At 40.3% G+C, this 20,158-nt stretch overlaps 1 protein-coding gene across 1 annotated transcript; it reads left to right on the top strand.

Annotated features, from left to right (window-relative positions):
• Window positions 1-6,835: 6,835 nt before the first annotated feature.
• Window positions 6,836-7,996, top strand: LOC147902835 (protein NODULATION SIGNALING PATHWAY 2-like). The gene has a single exon (XM_087373951.1). The coding sequence runs from the start codon at window positions 6,836-6,838 to the stop codon at window positions 7,994-7,996; it is 1,161 nt and encodes a 386-aa protein (XP_087230077.1).
• Window positions 7,997-20,158: the final 12,162 nt, after the last annotated feature.

Genomic DNA, 20,158 nt, shown 5'->3' with positions numbered 1-20,158 from the left:
AAAAGATTGATGAGAGCCTTAGAGGCCAAAAGATTACATCCACCCATTGCTAAGTGGTTATGAGCCTCATTGAGCAAGAGGAAATTTGTACAATTCACTACTGCCACCAACCCCTAGCTTGTTGCATTAAAATATTTTAGGGAGCAAATGGAGGAGACGATGGAGAGGCCGAAGACCATGCACATTGCCAAGACTCAAATTACGGCCCCCCCAATAAGTCGAGAGTACTCTATCGTGAAAATCTTGAGGCCTTCATCGACATCTAGGGGGAGCCCATATAGCACAATCATGAGGAGGCCAGAGGTGAGCATGTCATCTAAGGTGGTAACATGCAGATATGGGGGGAATCGATCGTGGGAACAAAGGGTATCCAGTACTACTAGCATTTCTACCCCAGGTGAGTGCAATACAATCATCTTATATGAGAGGCAAATAACATTGGGATCACAATGCATCAAGGGGGGGTGGTAGTAGGCATGGTGAAGATGAGTGGGTGAGTAGCAAATGAGCAGGGGAGTAGATGAGTGACGAGAGCTAGAGGAGGGAGCATGGAGCAAGGTAGAGTAGGGGCAGAAACGAGCTGCAGGAGGGTGTATGGAGCAAAGTAGCAGAGCATGTGGAGCAAAGTAGTAGAGCAGGGATGGATGAGAGCAATGTAGTAAAATGTAAAATGCCACAGATCTTATATATTATAAAGTTCAAGCCACCGTGGTGGTTGGAGCCCAAGGTTCCATCCATATTAATTGCAATCCTCTACGATGGAATATTAGGCGCCATGCTAGACGAGGGTTGGTAATCATGAAGCATACACTCAGTGGTGGGTGAGCAAGCCACTAAAGTGGCTAGTAATTAACTACCAGTCTGGTGCAATCTTAGCCACAACAGATGTGGCTAATGAGAGCCACCACCACCGAGAATTCATTACCATAAAAGTAAATCATGAAGCCTAATCACCTCTAATCACTCATTGCCATGCACTCTAGTACTCTATTGAGCATGCAATCCCGCTGACTAGTAATTTAATGCATCACACATGCAAGCCTGGTGGTGGTAACTGGAAGGTGAGTAATTGTGGGCCACTATGGTGGCTAGTAATTAACTGCCAGCCCAGTGGAATCTTAGCCACCACCATAGATGTGGTTGGTAATCTTAGCCACCACCACCTCTAATGCCATGAATTAATCAAAATTCTGGCCAACCACCACAGTGGCTCTCACCTTGATAGTGTGGTCAGGCTACAAACTTAAGCCTCCACTATTCCATTCCCTTAACTATTTCGTCTTCTATTCCTCTCAACCGATTATTTCTCCCTTGCACTCGAACTACAAATTCAAGCCTCCACTATTTCATTTTCTTCATTATTTCATCTTCTATCCCTCTTGACCATTTCTATCTCCCTTGCACTCTTCCTACAACTTCTATCCCCTCTCCTAATCGACCCTACATAGTCCGAGAGCTCCTCAAACAATCTTTCCTCCCCCTTTGCGGCATAGTGCGAGAGCCTCTCCTCCCCTGATCTTGAAATCATGACATTTGGGAGTTCCTTACTCGCTCTTCTAAAGCCCGGCTTGGATGCTCTCAGCAACTTCACCAGGTTGGTACAGGAGGTGAATGTGAAGGGGGGACAAATAGTCTGTCAAGGTCAGAAGATTACCATCATTGAAAGCATGATTGAAAATGCACTAGGCATTCCTAGAGGCAATTTGCAAGCACACTTCTTTGAGAAGCACTGGAAGAGACATTATATTCTTGATGTATACCCCAAAGGTCAAATTAGTAAAGATGGTGGAGTCAATCCTTCTAGCTCGCCAACAGAGCTCCAAGATATGCTGAAGATGACAATGTACTTCTTTCTTGATATGAGAGGAGCCGTGAAGTTCTGGCAGGTTCAAGTAGCAGTAGAGCAAAGAAAATTATGTGATGTATCTTTCTCAAGGGCAATCTCCAAGAGTGTGATAACCAACATGAATAATTGCATGGATGGCAAATCCCAATTGTCATCTTAGTCCACTGGAGTTGCAGTGCACCTGATGACATCTACCCTTAAAGGGATTGTTGATCAATACGATAAGAAGATGTCTCAAAAGGTTTCTTTTCCATAAGAGAAAGCCACTGATGCAACAAGGGTGACACGACTTGAGAAAATTCTCAGGGAGGGTGCATAAGCCAAGGTAGAGGAGGCATAAGAGCAAGCTGAGGCCACTGCAAAAATGGTCGACATGGAAAGGCATAGAAGAGAAGAAAAGGGAGAATGTAGAAACCAGAGTGGTGATGCAGGAACTGCAAGAGAGCTTCAAGGCCATGAACAATGGGGCAAAGAGCAGCCGAGGTGGAGAAGACAATGAGGAATCTCTCCAGGATAGGAAGGATGCAAAGAGCAGCCACGATGGAGCAAGTTGTAGCAGTGGCGGTGGGGGTTGTTTTTTCAAACTACTATTGGATGTTCAAAGAGTAAGCTACAAGACCCTGCAACAAGATTACAATAGGGTTTGTGGCATGAGTTTGCCATGGCTTTTGACACTTTTGAAAAGAAGTTCATCGTCATGAGAGATTTCCAAACTAGAGTGAAATTCTTAGAAATGGCGATGTTGATGTTTTTGAGCAATTTAAGCAGTTTTAACAAATGCTGAGATATTCAAATGAAGTTGTTGCACAGAGTGAGAAAAGAGTGGAGGAGATGAAGGAGAAGGAATCAAGAAGCAATTTCATCATGTACAGAGCTAGACTGTGGTATTGACAGGTGCAATAGTGAAATTAGATGCCTATCGTCCTATCTGCTATGCAGTACAGTCTGATATGTATGGTCTACCATACCTGCAATAGATGATTACATGATTCGATGGCCTGCATGCTACCAAACAAGCATGGGATTGATCATTTGGGAATTATAAAAATAAGTGCGGTGGTTAGTTTGGGATTTACTAAAAGAAGCGTAGTCTCAAATTTTTCCATTTTCTAGGATAAGTGGAATATTGTTTCCTTGCAATGAGACTACATTTTCTTAGTACTATCTCAATCGTCCTTGTCCACTACTCCAAGACTTCTCATGCGTGTCTAAATCCAATTTGAAGACACTCATGCCCTTCTTTTATAATGCTTCACATGCAACATAGCACTTGTAATGCCTTAATGGTTTCATTCCAAATCCTTATTCCATAATTTTTGGGTCTCATGTTCAAGTTGGAAGTGTACTATAACTTGAAGGCAAAGTTTATCAAATTCCATTGAGCAATGCATAAGTTATGGGTCATGCAAGATACCTATATACAGAAAAGTCCGTGAACCTCACCAAAAATGGCTACACCCAAGCAAACAATGACCCTAAAGCAAAAGTCAAGAATAGAGGGTAGCTAGATTCCGAAGAAGAATGGCTCGTTTTAAGCCCGTTTTAAGTTATTGAGTATCTAATACAATTGAATCCATGCATTTTTTAACATATATCAAGATTCTAAAGCAAAAGGCAAGAATAGAGGGTAGCTAGATTCCAAAGAAGAACGGCTTGTCTTATGTGACTGAGTATCTAATACAATTGAATCCATCCATGCCTTGACTTTGGGATGTAAAGGTGATCCAATGGTGGAGGGAGAGATTACAAAAGGGAAGGAAAAGCAAAGAAGCATAAACGTGTCCTTGGAGTTAAAATTCAATTATTTTTTTGGTACAATTTTGGAGAAATGGAGGGATGGATAAGAAGACATGAGGAGGCAAAAAGACAACAAGAGGATGTCATGAGGGCTTTCAAGCAAATCAATCAAGGACATCCTTATCCCTGAGAGTAAAATTAAGGCCCACTAAATGCAGTACTAAACAAATGGTTAGATGAAGATCTCATTGAGGCCACAAAAATTTAGGAGGAAGTAATAGATAAAGGAAAACAATTTGCACTAGGTTGCGATATCCAAGTTTGTAGTAGGCATAATACTTGTTTTAAGTGTCTTCTTTTGGTATCTTTATGTGAATCTACATTATTTATAAGTATTTGCTATTAATGAAGTGTTAATTTGCTTTATCATTCATTCAATGTAATGACATCACATGGTAGTCATTTTTTGGTAGAGAACATTGATGTAAAGTGCAATACATTAAATCATGAGTCATGGCAAACTTTTCAAAAGATAGCAAAGCTAGTGCCAGGGACATAAATCCCATTTCAAGGGCGATGTATCAAAATCATCAGACAAGGCATTATCTAAGTAAATTTTAGAGACAATGCATTCACATATGATGTCAAAGCATTAACATATGATGTTGAATGGTTCAAGGTCATGTTTAGAGGAGCTCAAACTACAATGTGAAAACATTTAAATGATCTTTTTTCCATGTCACATTCATTTTGTGGTCCATGCATGGTGAGTAAGAAAGCACTTTATAATATATGGATGCATTTTTTTTTTAATGCATTGTGTGCACATCAGCCATGAACTTTATATCATAGAAATATCATATGGATGCATTTGTTTTACCAATGCATTATGATAATATGAGCCATGAACTTATAGTTATGGATTGCTATCTTTAATACTCCCATGTTGTTTTTCAACCTAATCATATCAATGCTAAGTGGTGGTGAGCGATTCAAGTTGCACCTTAAAAATGCCATGTGTTTGAAAATGTGTTTGGAAATCTACATAAATAGCTCAATATTCTACATAAATAGCTCAAAATTCTATAAAGACAAACGAGTGTAGGTTGGGAGCCTATTTCTTAGATACCCTTATATGTGGAGGATGCTCACAATGTAATCATAGATGACTATCGAATTATTGTGAGCATAGCTACAAAGGGCATCAATGTAAGAGCTGAGAGGAGATTTTAATATATTATGATTTCTAGGAGACAACAAATAAAGAAAACCCATTAGTAATTTCTCTTTTTACTTTCATTACAATAATTTTTTATACATTTAAGACACACTGCATTATATGTAGATGATATTTCTTATCTAATTTTCATTATAGAAACTCATAATCTTATGCAAAATAAATAAGGCACATAGCACCAATCACATAATTAAAAGGGACAGTAAAAAATTACAATGCTAAATCACGTAATGTAATTACAAGATGATTGTAAACACGCATTCTTTGTTGCATTGCAAAAAGAAGGCAATGGATTAGAGGAGGATTAGACAACATGTTGTAATCTTGTACTTTTTTCCCCTGAACGTGCAACTCTACTTCTAATGAAGGGAAAGTAGCATGAAAGTTCAAGGAATAAAACTAATGCACATGAAGCAATTTGGAAACATTTAACAAAGAGCATGGATTTTGTGTGCAATACTAATTTCAAACAACATAAAAATGTTGAAAGCTATGGACTCCAAAACAAGTGAGACTTGCAACAATCTCAAAATTTCCAAAAGTACTTTGAAATGTGAAAGCCTAAAGAATCTTTGTTATGATTATAGGAATTCTTAATTTAAACTATTCATTGGGTTTGTTGAGGCAACGATGCTTGATTAATTTCATACATAGGTTACTATTCAATTAACATTTGTTAAGATTATAATAACCCAAACTGTAATTTGCATCATTCACATGATGGCTTGTATTAAATTGTCAAGGTTATCTTTAGTCTCTTTAAAAGATGGATCTCAATGAGAAATTCGAGGGAGGAGAACTTAGATCTTATGACATAGGGAAATGAATGATGGATGTCCATTGAAGTGACATCAAATTTGTCTTGTATAAACAAACTGTCACAACTTGGCACTAAGATCTACACATGGCCTAGAATTGAAAGAGATGGGATGGTGATTTGGTGCTTTTAAATGGAGATGTGACATGGAGGATCTTGTTTAAATGGTATAGTAAGATCATGAAAAAGAAATGGACAAGTTTTTTTTTCAAGAAATTTTCACATGGGAATTGCAGAATGTTAGAATAAGGAGGGTGAGGAGAAGTTCAAAGATTCCTCATCGCTCCCGAGGGTAGTAGTACCTCCCTCTCATTAAAGTCATCGGGCCTTGGAGGGTTGATAAGGAGGGTCGAATCAACCCCCTCTATTACATGGAAAATGACTTGCTTATGTCTTTGAAGTAGCTTAATTCATACTACTAGGCCTCTGTTGATATTGTTGGTGACTAAGCCACAAATTGATTGGCATTGCAGCCTTGCTACTAAGACAACACTTCCTTTTTTTGCCAGTCACCATAAGGTTACTTTTCAACTTGAGAGGTGATAGAGGCCATGAGTTGGCCTTTCCTTTGAGTGAAACTTGTTCATGTCGCTCTCATCTCATTATACCAATGTTACAAATTTTGAGATTCTCCATTTTACTTTCATCTCACATCTCTATTTAAAAGCACGAATCACCATGCCATCTGAGTCACTTTCAAGCCATTTAGACGTCTCCATCTCATCGTCAAGGTAGGGGTTTTTTTTCACACAACACAAACTTGACAATGATATTTCCACATGGGAATAAGAGAGGACTTATTTAAGAGGCTAGGAGTAACTCGCTTTCACATAGCACTCTTGCCTCATCATGCATTCTTCTTTGTATCACACCTGCTTCTCCTTCTTATATATTTAGTAGTCTTCCCTCTCCATTCTCGATTCTTAGTAGTCTTCCCTCATTATGCTTTTTTCTTTGTATCACATCTGCTCTCTCCTTTCTCCACCTCCCTTAGTATCCAACCGACCTCTTTTGTTCTCGCCCCTCCAACGTGATTAACCTCGCTCCCTGCATGAATTCTTTGGAAGAGCATCGCATCCGCCAGCTGCCCACCTGCAGGAGAATGCCCAGCCACTGAACAGCGCTGTTCAATCCATGGCTAGATAGCATCCTTATCGCCTTTCTCCTGTCTCTCACAACCCCACCACAATTTCTCAAAATGGACGTGGCCTCAACTGCAGACAGTTATTATGGCATGAGGTTGATCCATCTCCTTTTCGCAGCAGCAGAGGCTGTGGAGACCCATGACGATGATCTGGCTGTAGTCATCATGGACCGCCTTGACGCATTATCCTCGAGCAGGAGCAATACGATGCAGAGGATAGCGTACTATTTTAGCCGTGCATTGCGTTGCCGCATGGATGGTTTCACCTCCATGTTAGGCTGGATGCACGACTTCAGCTGTCCAGAGACTCTTGCTGCTTACAGGGTGCTGCACGAATGGACTCCTTACATCAAATTTGCCCACTTCACAGCCAACCAAGCTATCCTTGAGGCTACTCAAGGACATTCCAGAGTTCATATTGTGGATTATGATATAATGGATGGCAGTCAATGGGCTTCTTTCATGTGTAGCTTTGCCTCACAAAATGGAGGAGCCCCGCTCCACCTCAGTATCAGTGCAATTTATTGGCCTCATGGATCCTCTGTCGCTTGGGAAACCGGAAGACGCCTTTCTGAATTCGCTTCTTCCATAAATTTGTCCTTCACGTTCTATGGGATCAAGATTGGTCCGGGACATCAGCTCCAATCATCCTCTATAAAGCTCTTCCGAGAAGAAACGCTAGTTGCCAACTGCATGATACATCTTCCATACATGCCATATCGTTCCGTCTGCTCTGTCCAGAGGTTCCTGGGAGTTATGAGAGAGCTTCGCCCCAAAGTTGTAACCGTCGTCGAGGAGGACCTAGGTTGCAGCAGCAACCTATCTTTCGTTCATTATTTTTCCGACTCCCTTCACCACTACTCGACCCTGGTCGACTCGCTAGAAGCCACCTTTCCTGCAAAGGACTCCACCCGAACAGTTGCCGAGGGAAAATTCCTTGCACCAAACATTCTGAGCACGGTGACTTTTGCTGGTTCTAACTTGCATATGGGTGAACTCCGAGGTGACCCCGGAAAGGGCCGGCGCCGATGGTCCAGTCTTCTGCATTCCGTGGGTTTCAAATCGGTTAAAGTGTCGGAGTCAAACGAGTGGCAAGCGAATCTACTAGTGAGTCTCTATCCCGATGGTTTTGAAGTGGTGATGGAAGGCGACCGGTTGCTTCTTCAGTGGCATTCGAGAGGGTTGTATGCTGTATCTGTTTGGAGCGGCGTGTAGTTCATTGCTTTTTTGTAGTTCGTGTTGTGATAGAGAAGAGAGAATAGATGCAAAGCTCTGGAAGGCGACCGGTTGCTTCTTCAGTGGCATTCGAGAAGTTCATTGCTTTTTTGTAGTTCGTGTTGTGATAGAGAAGAGAGAATAGATGCAAAGCTCAGTTGGGTCGTTGGGCTGTTGTTATCGACAACTTCAAACCCCATGTGACCACCTATTATTAAATCTACCCGAATGTACCGTTAATTTTATGTATAAGGCCCATTGTATTGTTGAGAAAACACTTCATGTTGTGATAGTGAAAAGATAATAGATGCAAAAGTTGCAAGTGGGCTTGTATTATCTATTATCAACAACTCCGAACCCCCACTTGACCTATTATTATCCACAACTCTGAACCCCCACTTGACCACCTATTATTAAATCTTTCATCGTCTAAATGAACGTAAAGTTGCACGTGGGCTTGTATTATCTATAATCAACAATTGTGAACCCACACTTGACCACCTATTATTAAATCTTTCATCGTCTAAGCGAACGTAATGTTAATTTATGTATATGATCCAATGTATTGTTCAAAAAACAAAAGTCCATGTATGCTTCTTCTTTTGTAAGAAAGTGAAATTATATTAAAGGAAAAAGTACAAAAAAGAAAAGTTAACTGGCACCTAGAAAGCTAGAGTGTCGACATCAGCACTAGGAACATGATCCTCACACAGTCCAATTTACCACCATATTACTTTAAGAGTCTAACTACTTAAAATTGAAAATTTTGATAAAAATCAACCTGTAGCCTAATATGTCAAAACATAGTGGAATTCCTATGAGTCCAAACTTGAAGCAAAACAACAACTCGAATGAGGTTCCATAGGTGAATTTATAGATGAGCGAGGTTGTTCTATTCAAAAGTCCATGTATACTTAACGAAGTTTTTCACAAAATTCAAAAACATTAAGTCCACATAATTAAAGCTTTTTCACATAAATCAGGATTTTCAATGAGTAGTTTGTGACTAGATTTTTAACTAGTAGTACATAACCAAATCCACCCATAACACGTTTTCAATTTTAATAGATTGGTAAGGACTTTGAGAAACAGGATGTGCTCCTTACATCAAAAAATGGGAAGTCAATTTAGGTACTAAAATGCACACTAGTTGAAATCTACACTTATGATGGCCATAGGTGTTGCTAAACACCTAGCTCAAGGAGTAGGAAGAGTTCTTCAGTCTTTTGGAAAATTTGGGGTAGGCGTAGAATTTTGTCATCCAAATCTCTCTTGCCAAGTCTTCTCGGTGTATGCCCCAAATGTGGCTAGGGATATAGAGCTCTTATGCGGGAAACCATCCATCTAGCATATAATGTCCTTCTACTCAAAGACTATAATATGGTTGAGAGTAGAGGGGATAGGTGGGAAGGGATAGGCAACGTGATAAGAGGCCACGAGCTAAATACGTGGTCAAACTTTAAAGGAAGGGCTGAGCTCTTGGACATATCAAGAGATATTGCCTTTACTTGAACTAACAAACACGTGGGGCCCCTCCACAAGAAAGGGCAACTTGACAGAGCTTATTGTTCTAAGAGAATTGTTGAGGAGATGCTGTGTGTTAAGAGTAGAGCATTGGGTACCCTTCTCTTCTCAAGTCATAAACCCATCTCCGTAGTTTTGGAAAAGAAAGAAAGGAGCATTGGCCGCTCATGGTTCAAAGCCAATCCTTTTTTTTTTCAACTCCCTTACATCAAGGATAAGATAAATAAAATATGGATCAATGCCTTTGGGGGAACAGCTAATGCAACTGATAAGTGGATGAGAGCCATGGATAGGACTAAAACGTTCTTGCAAGGAATCAAACGTAGAGCCAACAAAGCTAGATCACATAGAACACACAAGCTTGAAGAGCAACTGGCTCTCTTTGAGAGTGACTACACCATGCAAGGTCAAGCACTACTGAGGACAGTCAGAGCCGAACTCAGGACAGAAGCTAAAATAGCAACCAACCAGGCTAGAATTTACATTAGAGATTGGTGGGCTAGAAGAGCAGGCAATTCTAATGAGGATATGTTTAAAAGCCTGAAGAAAAAACATGCCCAAGAATCCCTTGATGCCCTTCAAGTTGGTGACAAGCACATCCAAGACCCAGAGGAAGTCCTTGAGGTAATTTCAAAACACTTTAAATAGCTTCTTGGAGAGGAGGAGATCATCACAATAGAAAAGGCTATAATAATAGCCCACAGGAAGTGCTCTAGAGTGAGAGAAATGAAAGTCTATGTGTTTGACAACATATATTTGGATAGAGATCTCATTCTAGAGGAATTAAAAGGTGCAGTAGACCAAATGCAGAAGGGCAAGACCCCAGGAGAGAATGGACTTCCTATAGAGCTTTATCAAGTCTTTTGGGAAATTGTAGGTCCCTATCTCATGCTACTCTAGCAAGACTCCAAAGCAAATGGCTTTTTAGACCCAAGAATCAACACAAGCATGTCCTAAAGGTGGACCAAAAGAGGAATTGAAGAACTGGAGACCGTTGACTATGCTAAAGAGCAACTACAAGATCTTTGCAAAGGCACTAGCTATTAGACTCAAAACTAAGATGCAATGCTAGATAAGGGAGGAACAAAAGGGATTTATACAAGGAAGCCATATCTTGGAAGCTATTCTCACTTTGTGAGAAGGACTTGAACTGGTTGAGGAGACTCAGCAAGACATATACTTCCTCAAGATAGACTTCGACAAAGCGTATGATAGAATGGAATGGGGATTCATCTTGTCATCCCTCAAAGACATGGGAGCAGGACCTGGCTTTGTGTCTTACGTTGAAATTCTTATGTGTCAAGCTAGAAGCAAAGTTGAAGTAAATGGCAAAACAACACAACCTATCAGGCTTAAAAGATCTATCAGACAAGGTTGCCCTCTAGCCCATCTACTCTTCGCCATAGCTGCGAATGCCCTAGGTTGGCTCGTCAATGATGAACTAGACAAGGGCACAATGAAAGGAATTCAGGTGGAAGGGGACAGATAGATTATGTGTTAGCAATTCATAGACGACACAAATCTAATGCCACACAATGATGAAGAGTCAATTTAGATAACACTAGAATGCCTAAATACCTTTTTCACGGCCTCGGGATCCAGAATAAATCATAATAAAATAGGGATATATGGTACCTTGAGCCCTCCCCCCCTCTTCCTTTATAATAAGAGGTGTAAAGAGATCAGAAAAGGAGAGGTCTTTAGATTACTAGGAACTCCTATGGGGTTCGATTGCACTATGCAGGATAGATGGGGTTGGGTCTTAGACAAGGTCAAAAGCAAGGTGAACATATGGCAAGGACTGCAACCGACCCTTGCAAGAAGAAAATTTGTCCTCAACCACTACATCTACCCCTCTGTTATTTATTATATCTCCTGCCGGCTCCCAACCAAGAAGTTCTTGAGATAGATCAATAGTTTGTTCAGATCATTTCTTTGGGGAGGAGATGAGGTCAATCACAAGGTCCCTAAAGTGAAATGGCGAATCTATACAAAACCAAAGGCTATAGGTGGACTAGGAATAGCATATGTTAAAAAATCTGTAGCAAGATTCATGGCGCAATGGATCATAAAGGCAATGCAGAACCTGGATAAGATTTGGGCTTACTTAATCCTTAGAAATATAAGTAAGGTAAAGATTATCAGGTGTAAACACTGGAAGCACCTTCCAGCTAGGTCTACCCTCTATGGAAAGGAAGCTTGCACAACAAAGGGCTCAAACCTTTGGAAAGGTATGTGGTCATCCTAGGAGTCACTGAGACCATATGTGATCTGGAAAGGGTTCTCTAGGAAAATGGGCACTTTTGTAGCCAATGATTCAATCTGGTTTTCAACCATTTGGGTAGCCACCCCACTCAAGGATGATGAAATAAAAATGCCTTGCAGCTCAATAAGAAAGGGATTCGGGTCTAGGGAGATATGTGGGATAAAGAGCAAAGGAACTAGATAGAAAATGACAGGTTAAAAGTTAGATTTAAACTGAACAAATTCAACCTAGAGATGCTAGCCATGAGACAGACTCTTTGGGATAGAGAATCGACTACTTGGATGGGTGGAACGGATCCTCTATCTACTAAAGAATTTAGGTGGGCAAGCCACACAGAACGCTTCCCAGTCCCCATCTTTGTCGAAGGACAGGAAGAGCTATTAGCTCAACTTAATCGGAAGTGGTTGAGAGCAGATTTGGAAAGAGTGTGGTCTAAAAGATTCGAAAAAATGTGGGACAAGGAACTTCGAGAAAAAATCCGCTTGCCTCTTATGGCTCATTATGCAAAAAGGAGTCTAGACAGCCAAACGAGCACTAATAATAGGACAAGGAGATGGTTATTGCCAAATATGTAACAGAGCACAGGAAGATATCCCCCACCTATTTCTAAACTATAGGTCTTATGTCCACCAAGAATCCTATATTCATGGCTGCAAAGATGCGTGAGCAATGCCATGTGCAAGGACCAACATGGTGGTCATAGTAGCATCTTAACCTATGTGGCATGCCAGCATGATGCAAGAGATCCAATGATGCTAGTAGTGTTGGTGCAATAATGGAGTACATCGAGATGTCAACTTGCAAAAGTTTGGTTGTGTATCCATAAGGTTGACCTTGGTGTGTTTCAACAGTGATAAATACAAAAAAATGTAAAATTTTCATGAAAACGTATTAGGGTCGTCCCTTTCATGTCACTAAAAAATTCTAGACAGCATGTGCACTATTCCATTTCATCATGGCCCACACCCACTTATTTTATAATCCGCCCCACCAATGCATGTAGCAGCATATCCCAAAAGTGGTTCCGTGATTGGGTATATTGGATCATGCATTGACCTTGAATTTGCATGGATGCTTGAGTGGCCTTGATCTCAATCTATATCTTGAATGATTTTGACTTCTTGGGGGCCTTTTGAATGTAGTAAAACACCTCATGGCTGGAGTGAAAGAGCTAGAGTATGCTCAAGATAGTAGAATATTGTTTCTATAAGATGAGAGCTCCCTCCCTAGCTAGTCTCACATACCAATTGTTGTCTTGTCTCTCTCATTTCAAAAGTTTTGAGGGTGTTATTCACCTAGAGTCATGTTGTTGCTCAATGTAGTATAGGTTTTCACAAGTGTAGCACAGTTCCTTTGGTTGTATTCCAGTGACAAGTGTAGACTAAAGCATGGAAAGTAGCTCTTGTGCATAACCGGTTAGGTGAGAAACTGGGCTTGATCACAATGATGGATTGAGGCTCTCACCTCCATTTGGGTTCAAGGGTTTAGAAGGTGGTTGCACGGTTTAAAGGGAGGATAGGGTTGAGAAGGCTAACTAGGAGATCCAGGGTTTAAAGAGGGTTGCATGGTTTAGGAGGAGTTCAAGGTTGAGGAGTGGAGAGCTAGTATCCTTCACCATTTGAGGGAGTAAAGGATTGAGAAGGAGGATCAAGGGAGGAAGAAGGAGATGGAGGGAGGAGGAAATGAGAGGAGGGAGTGACAAAGAAGATGAAGGAAGAAGGGATGGAGGGAGGAGGAGATGGGATGAGGGAGTAATAGTGTATGGGAGTATGGACACAAAGGAGACCAATCACACAAACACAAAATTAAACTTGAACACTGGACCTCAAAGAGTGGGAGCTTCTTTTGATTGAGAGAGATTTTGTACATGTCAGTCTATATGACAGACCAACCAGGCCCCCAGAAAACTGGAACACTATGCGTAGTTCCATTCTTTGGTCTCTATGGGCTCAGAGATGTGCTAAGGTTTTTGGTAACATCTCTATTTGTACTAACAAAATTGTAATGAATGTATGTTTGAACACAGGAAACAGGTGCAAATCTTGAAAAGATATCACAACTACAGCAGCAAATTTAGGAGTGCTGCAAAAAGGATGAACATTTTGCGAAGAAAGAGACTGCTGTATTGGCCCAGTTGCAAAAATAGGCCGAAAAAGAAGAGTTCCCCACAACCGCCACCCCACAGATGGTACTTTCTCATGACCAAGCAACATCGATGGTCAAGGTTCCTGAGCCTATTCTTTCTTACCATGTGCCTACAAGACAACTATTTCTAGCCTCCCCTATGACATAGCCTCTCCTCACCACCACAGCATCCCTACATGTCTCGTCGGCTTGCGCTATGCCTTCTCCACTGGCCCCCCCTCCCTTGGTTGTCTACAAGATACCGATGTCACAGAACAACCCTGCTGGAGTTAGTTTCAAGATTTGTAATGAAGTCACTCCTCCTCCTGACTTCAAGCCTCCAAAGCCCAAACCATGAACCAGAGTCCGAAATCCATGCCCCCATCCTTGCATCCTAGGCACGATTGTTCTGCCTGTGGTTGCACACCTAGCATCCAAGGAAGAGCCGCAGGAGATGGCCTAGTTCACTGTTCTTCTCTGTTTCTATCTCTAATTTTACCACTGGGTTTTTAGTTGAATGGAAGGTTTTTGTTATAGTTAGAGGTGGCACTGTTAATGATCAGAACTTCTATTGGAAGTCTGTTGGTCTTTTTTTATGATTGTATATATATTTGACTCGATATTAATATAAACCCACATTTTCCAAAAAAAAAAAACACTAATAGAACGCTACCTATTCAATTGATGAATACGAATCTCTTCCCCTTTTAATAAAACCTAAAATAATAAAGTCTTAGAAATTAAAAAGAGTGAAAAAAGCAAGATATGTGTAAAATAAGAAAGTTATAAAACCAAAAAAGAAAATCCATACGTGATGTATGGCGGTGATGTATGGGGAAAAGCAGAATAGTTTCTCTCCTATTATTTATAATATGAGAGAGCACCTCTCTAATCAACTTTGATATTAGTAGATGTTTTAGATCCACTTTCAGCTCTATTTTTTGCCTACTTTTTGTTTTGCTTTACTTAGTTTACACCTTGAAATTTTACCTATAATGATTTACTCGTATATGCTCATGATTTTGTTGATAGCGGTTGTGTTTAAAAGAACATTTACAAAGCAATGGAAACACATTTTTAGTGAATGAGTTCAAGTATTGAACAAAAGGAAAGACTAGTTTCACAACAACATGAAATATTTATTTAAAAATATGTAGTTGTTATTAGTGATTCTTCTTTGTTTTATTAAAATCACCAGAGGAAACGTAGATCACTCTTAGCAATCCTTATATTTCCTAAGGCAGTGCCCAATGTTATGTAATAAGGGGCTGGGGCATTTTTTCCCTTTATTAATAAGGGCTTGAATCTCTAGCCTCAGTTAGAGGTTGAGTTTATGTGGGAGCAAGTCACCATACATCTTTTGATCCTACTTAGGGCCCATCTTAGGGTTTTTTCTCTATGTCTACCCTAGCTTTGTACTTCATTTGTGTTGCTACAATTTCATTCCACCTTCTTTATCTCCATTCTCTCGCATGCTCACTTCCATTTCCAAAATATAGTATCAAAACAAGCTCCCCCTTTCTCCCACACCGTTTCCCATGCCTTTGCTGTGATTTTTTCATGAAGAACTTCACATTTGTCACAAAAACTTGTAGCCACCTAGATATTTTCTAACTCAGCTAGCACGAACATCACTTTTGGAGGGTGGCAACACCTCCTACAGAAATTGCACTAGATTTTGCAGCACTTCTAGTGAATTTCAAGGATATTCATGTCATTTTGCAACAATTTTAGTATATTTCAGAGCTACACTACAAGACACGGGCCTCTTTCTGGTGCTATCTACCAACGCTTCGCGAGCATGGGCACAAAGATCGTCGATAGAGTTGGCAAGCATGGAAGGGTGTCGGTGTAGACATCAAAATAGCAATTGGTATGGATGTCAGTATAGGGGCCGATATATACCGACCCCTATACCAACATACATACCAACTACTACCAACCCTTGCATTGACGCTTTCACCGACTTTTGGGTATAATTTCCCATACTGACATTTTTACAGATTGACGTCTGAGAACTCAATCTGGTGGTGAGCCCTAGCACACTGATGCTCTCAGTGTGTTGGAGCTCACCACCAAGTTGACTTCTCTTCCCCCAATGCCAAAGGTTGTGCTCAATTATGAGCTACTAACATGGCTATGGCTGATGGAGTGTTGTAGGATGGAGAGCTAAGGCAAACAATGGATCCCATGACTTGGTCACCATGATGAAGGGGCATCGAGGTTGCAACAAAAGATTCATCACGGGAGTCGAAGGGGGCTTGGACAGCGTGGAAGGGGGTAGGAGAGGGATTTTTTTAGGTGCGGTGAATTGTTTCTCTGCCCTTAAGGCCTTTATATAGCTAGACTTGTCGCCCTCCCACTCTTTGCCCCTTCGTTTCTTATGTCAGTTTGTGCTCTGGGTACTTATAGTTGCTAAGAGCACATAATCCACTCACTCGATTTTGTTGGTGGCCCAGCCTAGCGTAGGCAATCATATACATCATCGTATAGCCATGACGTGTGATTAGATGGTTGCCACGGGAGAATTTCTTGGTCATCGAAGCCAAGATAATAATAATTCAACAAGATGAGGGGGGAGGAGCGATGGCACATGCATTAGGAAAAAAGGGAGCTCATTTTGGGGCCTTTTAGGGTTTGAAAAAATAGGCTCTTGACCAATCAGAAGAGGGCCAACGTAACGTTAGAAAAATACCAAAAACCATGTAAAAGTATGAAATAAGTCATATTCAAAATCTTTTTCTTTTATTATGTCTAACATACGTGATCTTCAAAAGATAATTTTTTGTGCCAAATTTGGTGATTTGGCATCACCAGTGCGTCCGGAGCAGGCCAAAACCCCCAAATCAACTTGGAGACACCGAAAACCGACGCCTAGAGGCCCAAAAAAGGGTAAAAATGCCCAAAAAGGGGGATTTGCTCAAAAACGTGATTGGCCAGCTGGAATTGTCTAGCTGGCCAAATCGCATTTTTGAGCAAATCCCCCTATCCAGGCATTTTTTCCCTTTTTCGGGCATCGATTTTTGGTGTTTCCAAGGTCGATTTGGGGGTTTTGGCCTACTCCAGACGCACTGGCGATGTCAGAATCACCAAATTCTATGTAGAAAACCAAGGATCTTACATATGCATTTAATGTGAACCCTGCATACTAGACTGGCATTTTTGCAGTAGGTATTCATATTTTATGGCATTTTGAGAGCAACAAAAATAGGTAAATAGCGAATTTCTTAGAGAACCCCAAAATGAGTTCCCTTCTTTCCTAATGCACCCAAAGCCTAGTGTAGGCGTCATATACATCATCCTCTAGCCATGATGCCATGGGAGAATTTCTCGGTCATTGGAGCCAATATCATAATAATTCAATGGCCATTATAACTTTCTAAAATTGTAACAATATGATATGTTCTTACAGTCTAACTCCAGCTTAATGCTAATCTAAGTGTGCGAATTAGATGGTCCCTCGTGCAAATTCATTGTTATTACAATCTGATTCCGACTCAATGCTTGAATCTGAGCCTGTGAATCAGATGGTCCCTCATGCAAATTCATGGTTATTGCAGTCAACTACTTGGAAGAAAGGAAAGATCAAAACAGGACATTAGGCTAGCATTGATTTGGTTCATCAGACTATAATAACAATAGTTCTCGGTCATAAGAATGAGAACTATTGTTATTACACTGATGAACTGACTCAATGCTAATCTAATCTTGCTTGTTGGTAGCCCAGCCTAGCGTAGGCAGTCATATACATCATTGTATAGCCATGATGTGTGATTAGATGGTTGCCATGGGAGAATTTCTTGGTCATCAAAGCCAAGATCACAATAATTCAACAGGATGAGGGGGGAGGAGTGGTGGCACATGCATTAGGAAAAAAGGGAGCTCATTTTGGGGCCTTTTAGGGTTTGAAAAAATAGGCTCTTGACCAATCAAAAGAGGGCCAACGTAACGAAAAAATACCAAAAACCATGTAAAAGTATGAACTAAGTCATATTCAAAATCTTTTTCTTTTATTATGTCTAACATACGTGATCTTCAAAAGATAATTTTTTGTGCCAAATTTGGTGATTTGACATTGCTAGCACGTCCGGAGCGAGCCAAAACCCCCAAATTGACCTTGGAGACACCGAAAATCGATGTCCGGAGGCTCGAAAATGGGCAAAAATGCTCAAAAAGGGGGATTTGCTCAAAAACACGATTTAGCTAGGTGGACAAAGGGGATCCAACTAGCCAAATCATGTTTTTAAGCAAATCCCCCTTTCCAAGCTTTTTTGCCCTTTCTCGGGCGTCAGTTTTTTATCTCTCCAGGGTCGATTTGGGGGTTTTGGCGTGCTCCAGATGTGCTAGCAATGTAAGCATCACCAAATTCTATGTAGGAAATCAAGGATCTTACATATGCATTTAATGTGAAGCCTACGTACTAGACTGACATTTTTGCAGTAAGTATCTGTATTTTATGGCATTTTCCATATTTCGAGTGCAACAAAAATAGGTAAATAGTGAATTTCTTAGAGAGCCCCAAAATGAGTTCCCTTCTTTCCTAATGCACCCAGCTTGCTGGTAGCCTAGCCTAGTGTAGGCAGTTATATACATCATCATCTAGCCATGACATGTGATTAGATGGTTGCATGGGAGAATTTCTCGGTCATCGGAGCCAATATCATAATAATTCAATGGCCATTATAACTTTCTAAAATTCTAATAGTATGATATGTTCTTACAATCTAACTCTAGCTTAATGCTAATCTGAGTGTGCAAACTAGATGGTCCCTCGTGCAAATTCATTGTTATTACAGTCTAATTTTGACTCAATGCTTGAATCTGAGCCTATGAATTAGATGGTCCCTCATGCAAATTCATTGTTATTATAGTCAACTACCTGGAAGAAAGAAAAGATCAAAACAAGACATCAGGCTAGCATTGAGTCGCTTCATCAGACTATAATAACAGTAGTTCTCGGTCATAAGAATGAGAAATATTGTTATAATTACACTGATGAACTGACTCAATGCTAATCTAATCTTGTGAACTAGATGGTCCCCCATGCAAAGTCATTGTTATTGCAGTCTAATTCTGGCTCAATGCTAATCTGAGCCTCTGAATTAGATGGTCCCTCATGCACAGCACTGTCACTAAAACAAGCGTGGTGTTTGTTTGAGATTAGTATACTGTTTGGGATTTACATTTTCCCTTGTTTGAGATTACTTGGGATTTATTGCTTGGGATTTACTGAAACAAGCGCGGTGGTTGTTTGGGATTTACTAAAGGTTATATTTTTTTGGGAGTTGCAATTAATCCTAATAAACCAAGGAAATTTCATTTCTTTGCCAATGCCTACCTCCTCTAGCCAGGCTCTAGCCTTAACTATCATATAACTAACATGTCATATTCATCAATGTAATGTGTAGGGAATCTTTTGGTACATGGGTCTTCAAAGATGGCAAAGATCTCACTAGATTACATCATTGAGCATGTCAAGGCGACTTGATTTGATGGATTAGAATATGTGAATAATTACAGCTTGGATAGCAAGAGAACAAACTAAGTTTAAAAACCCGATAGGTCTCGAGTGAAGGAACAACGAAGGAATAGAGATGGAAAGCCACAGCAACAATGACATTTTTTCTACCACTTGTCCTCAACTTGATGAACCCATTTTGCAAGGGGTCCCTCGGCAACCCAAGATTGTTGTAGATGACATTGATCAATTGGAGGAGGAGGAACATAGAGTTCCCAAGAGTTTCATTTGCAAGATGATCATATTGCAGGAATAACTATGGGAATGCCTTCAATATTATAAAAACCCACAGTTTGCAAAGTTTGTTGCTGAAGGCTCCCACTGTGCGAAGTGTTGAGCCCTTGTCCTAGAATCCTTGCATAAATATAAAGTCCTTCAAAGATCTTGGACTTGATCTCTTGTAATCTTGGATATATATTACTTGGGACTTTTTTAGGGGCTGACCACCCCTCTAATACAATCAGCTTTTCAATAGAACTTGAGTTAAGTACTAAATTGTCTTCTTTGAAAAAAAAAAGTAGTAAATTGTCTTTGTATTTATCCATCCTTAGATACGATGGTGGCCTCTTTTTGAAACGTAGAAGCGTAAAACTTGGTTGTATACTACGCAGGTATATAACTTTAGGGTTCTTACTATACATTTGGCTTTTCTATATAACTTCAATTTTAAAGTAATAATTTGTCATTTATCCATCCTTGGATACCTCTTTTGTGACTGCTTCACTCAACT

The sequence above is a fragment of the Dipteris shenzhenensis genome, chromosome 4 (genome assembly GCF_047967505.1).
Source record: "Dipteris shenzhenensis isolate YYH24624 ecotype China chromosome 4, Dip_SZ_1.0, whole genome shotgun sequence".
In the NCBI taxonomy this organism is placed as follows: Eukaryota; Viridiplantae; Streptophyta; class Polypodiopsida; order Gleicheniales; family Dipteridaceae; genus Dipteris; species Dipteris shenzhenensis.
The sequence above is the reverse complement of the archived record's forward strand: the minus strand, read 5'-3'. Positions and strand labels throughout refer to the sequence as shown.

Bases quoted from the DNA above. Each gene is read 5' to 3' on its own strand.
- LOC147902835 (XM_087373951.1), top strand. From the start codon at position 6,836: ATGGACGTGGCCTCAACTGCAGACAGTTATTATGGCATGAGGTTGATC.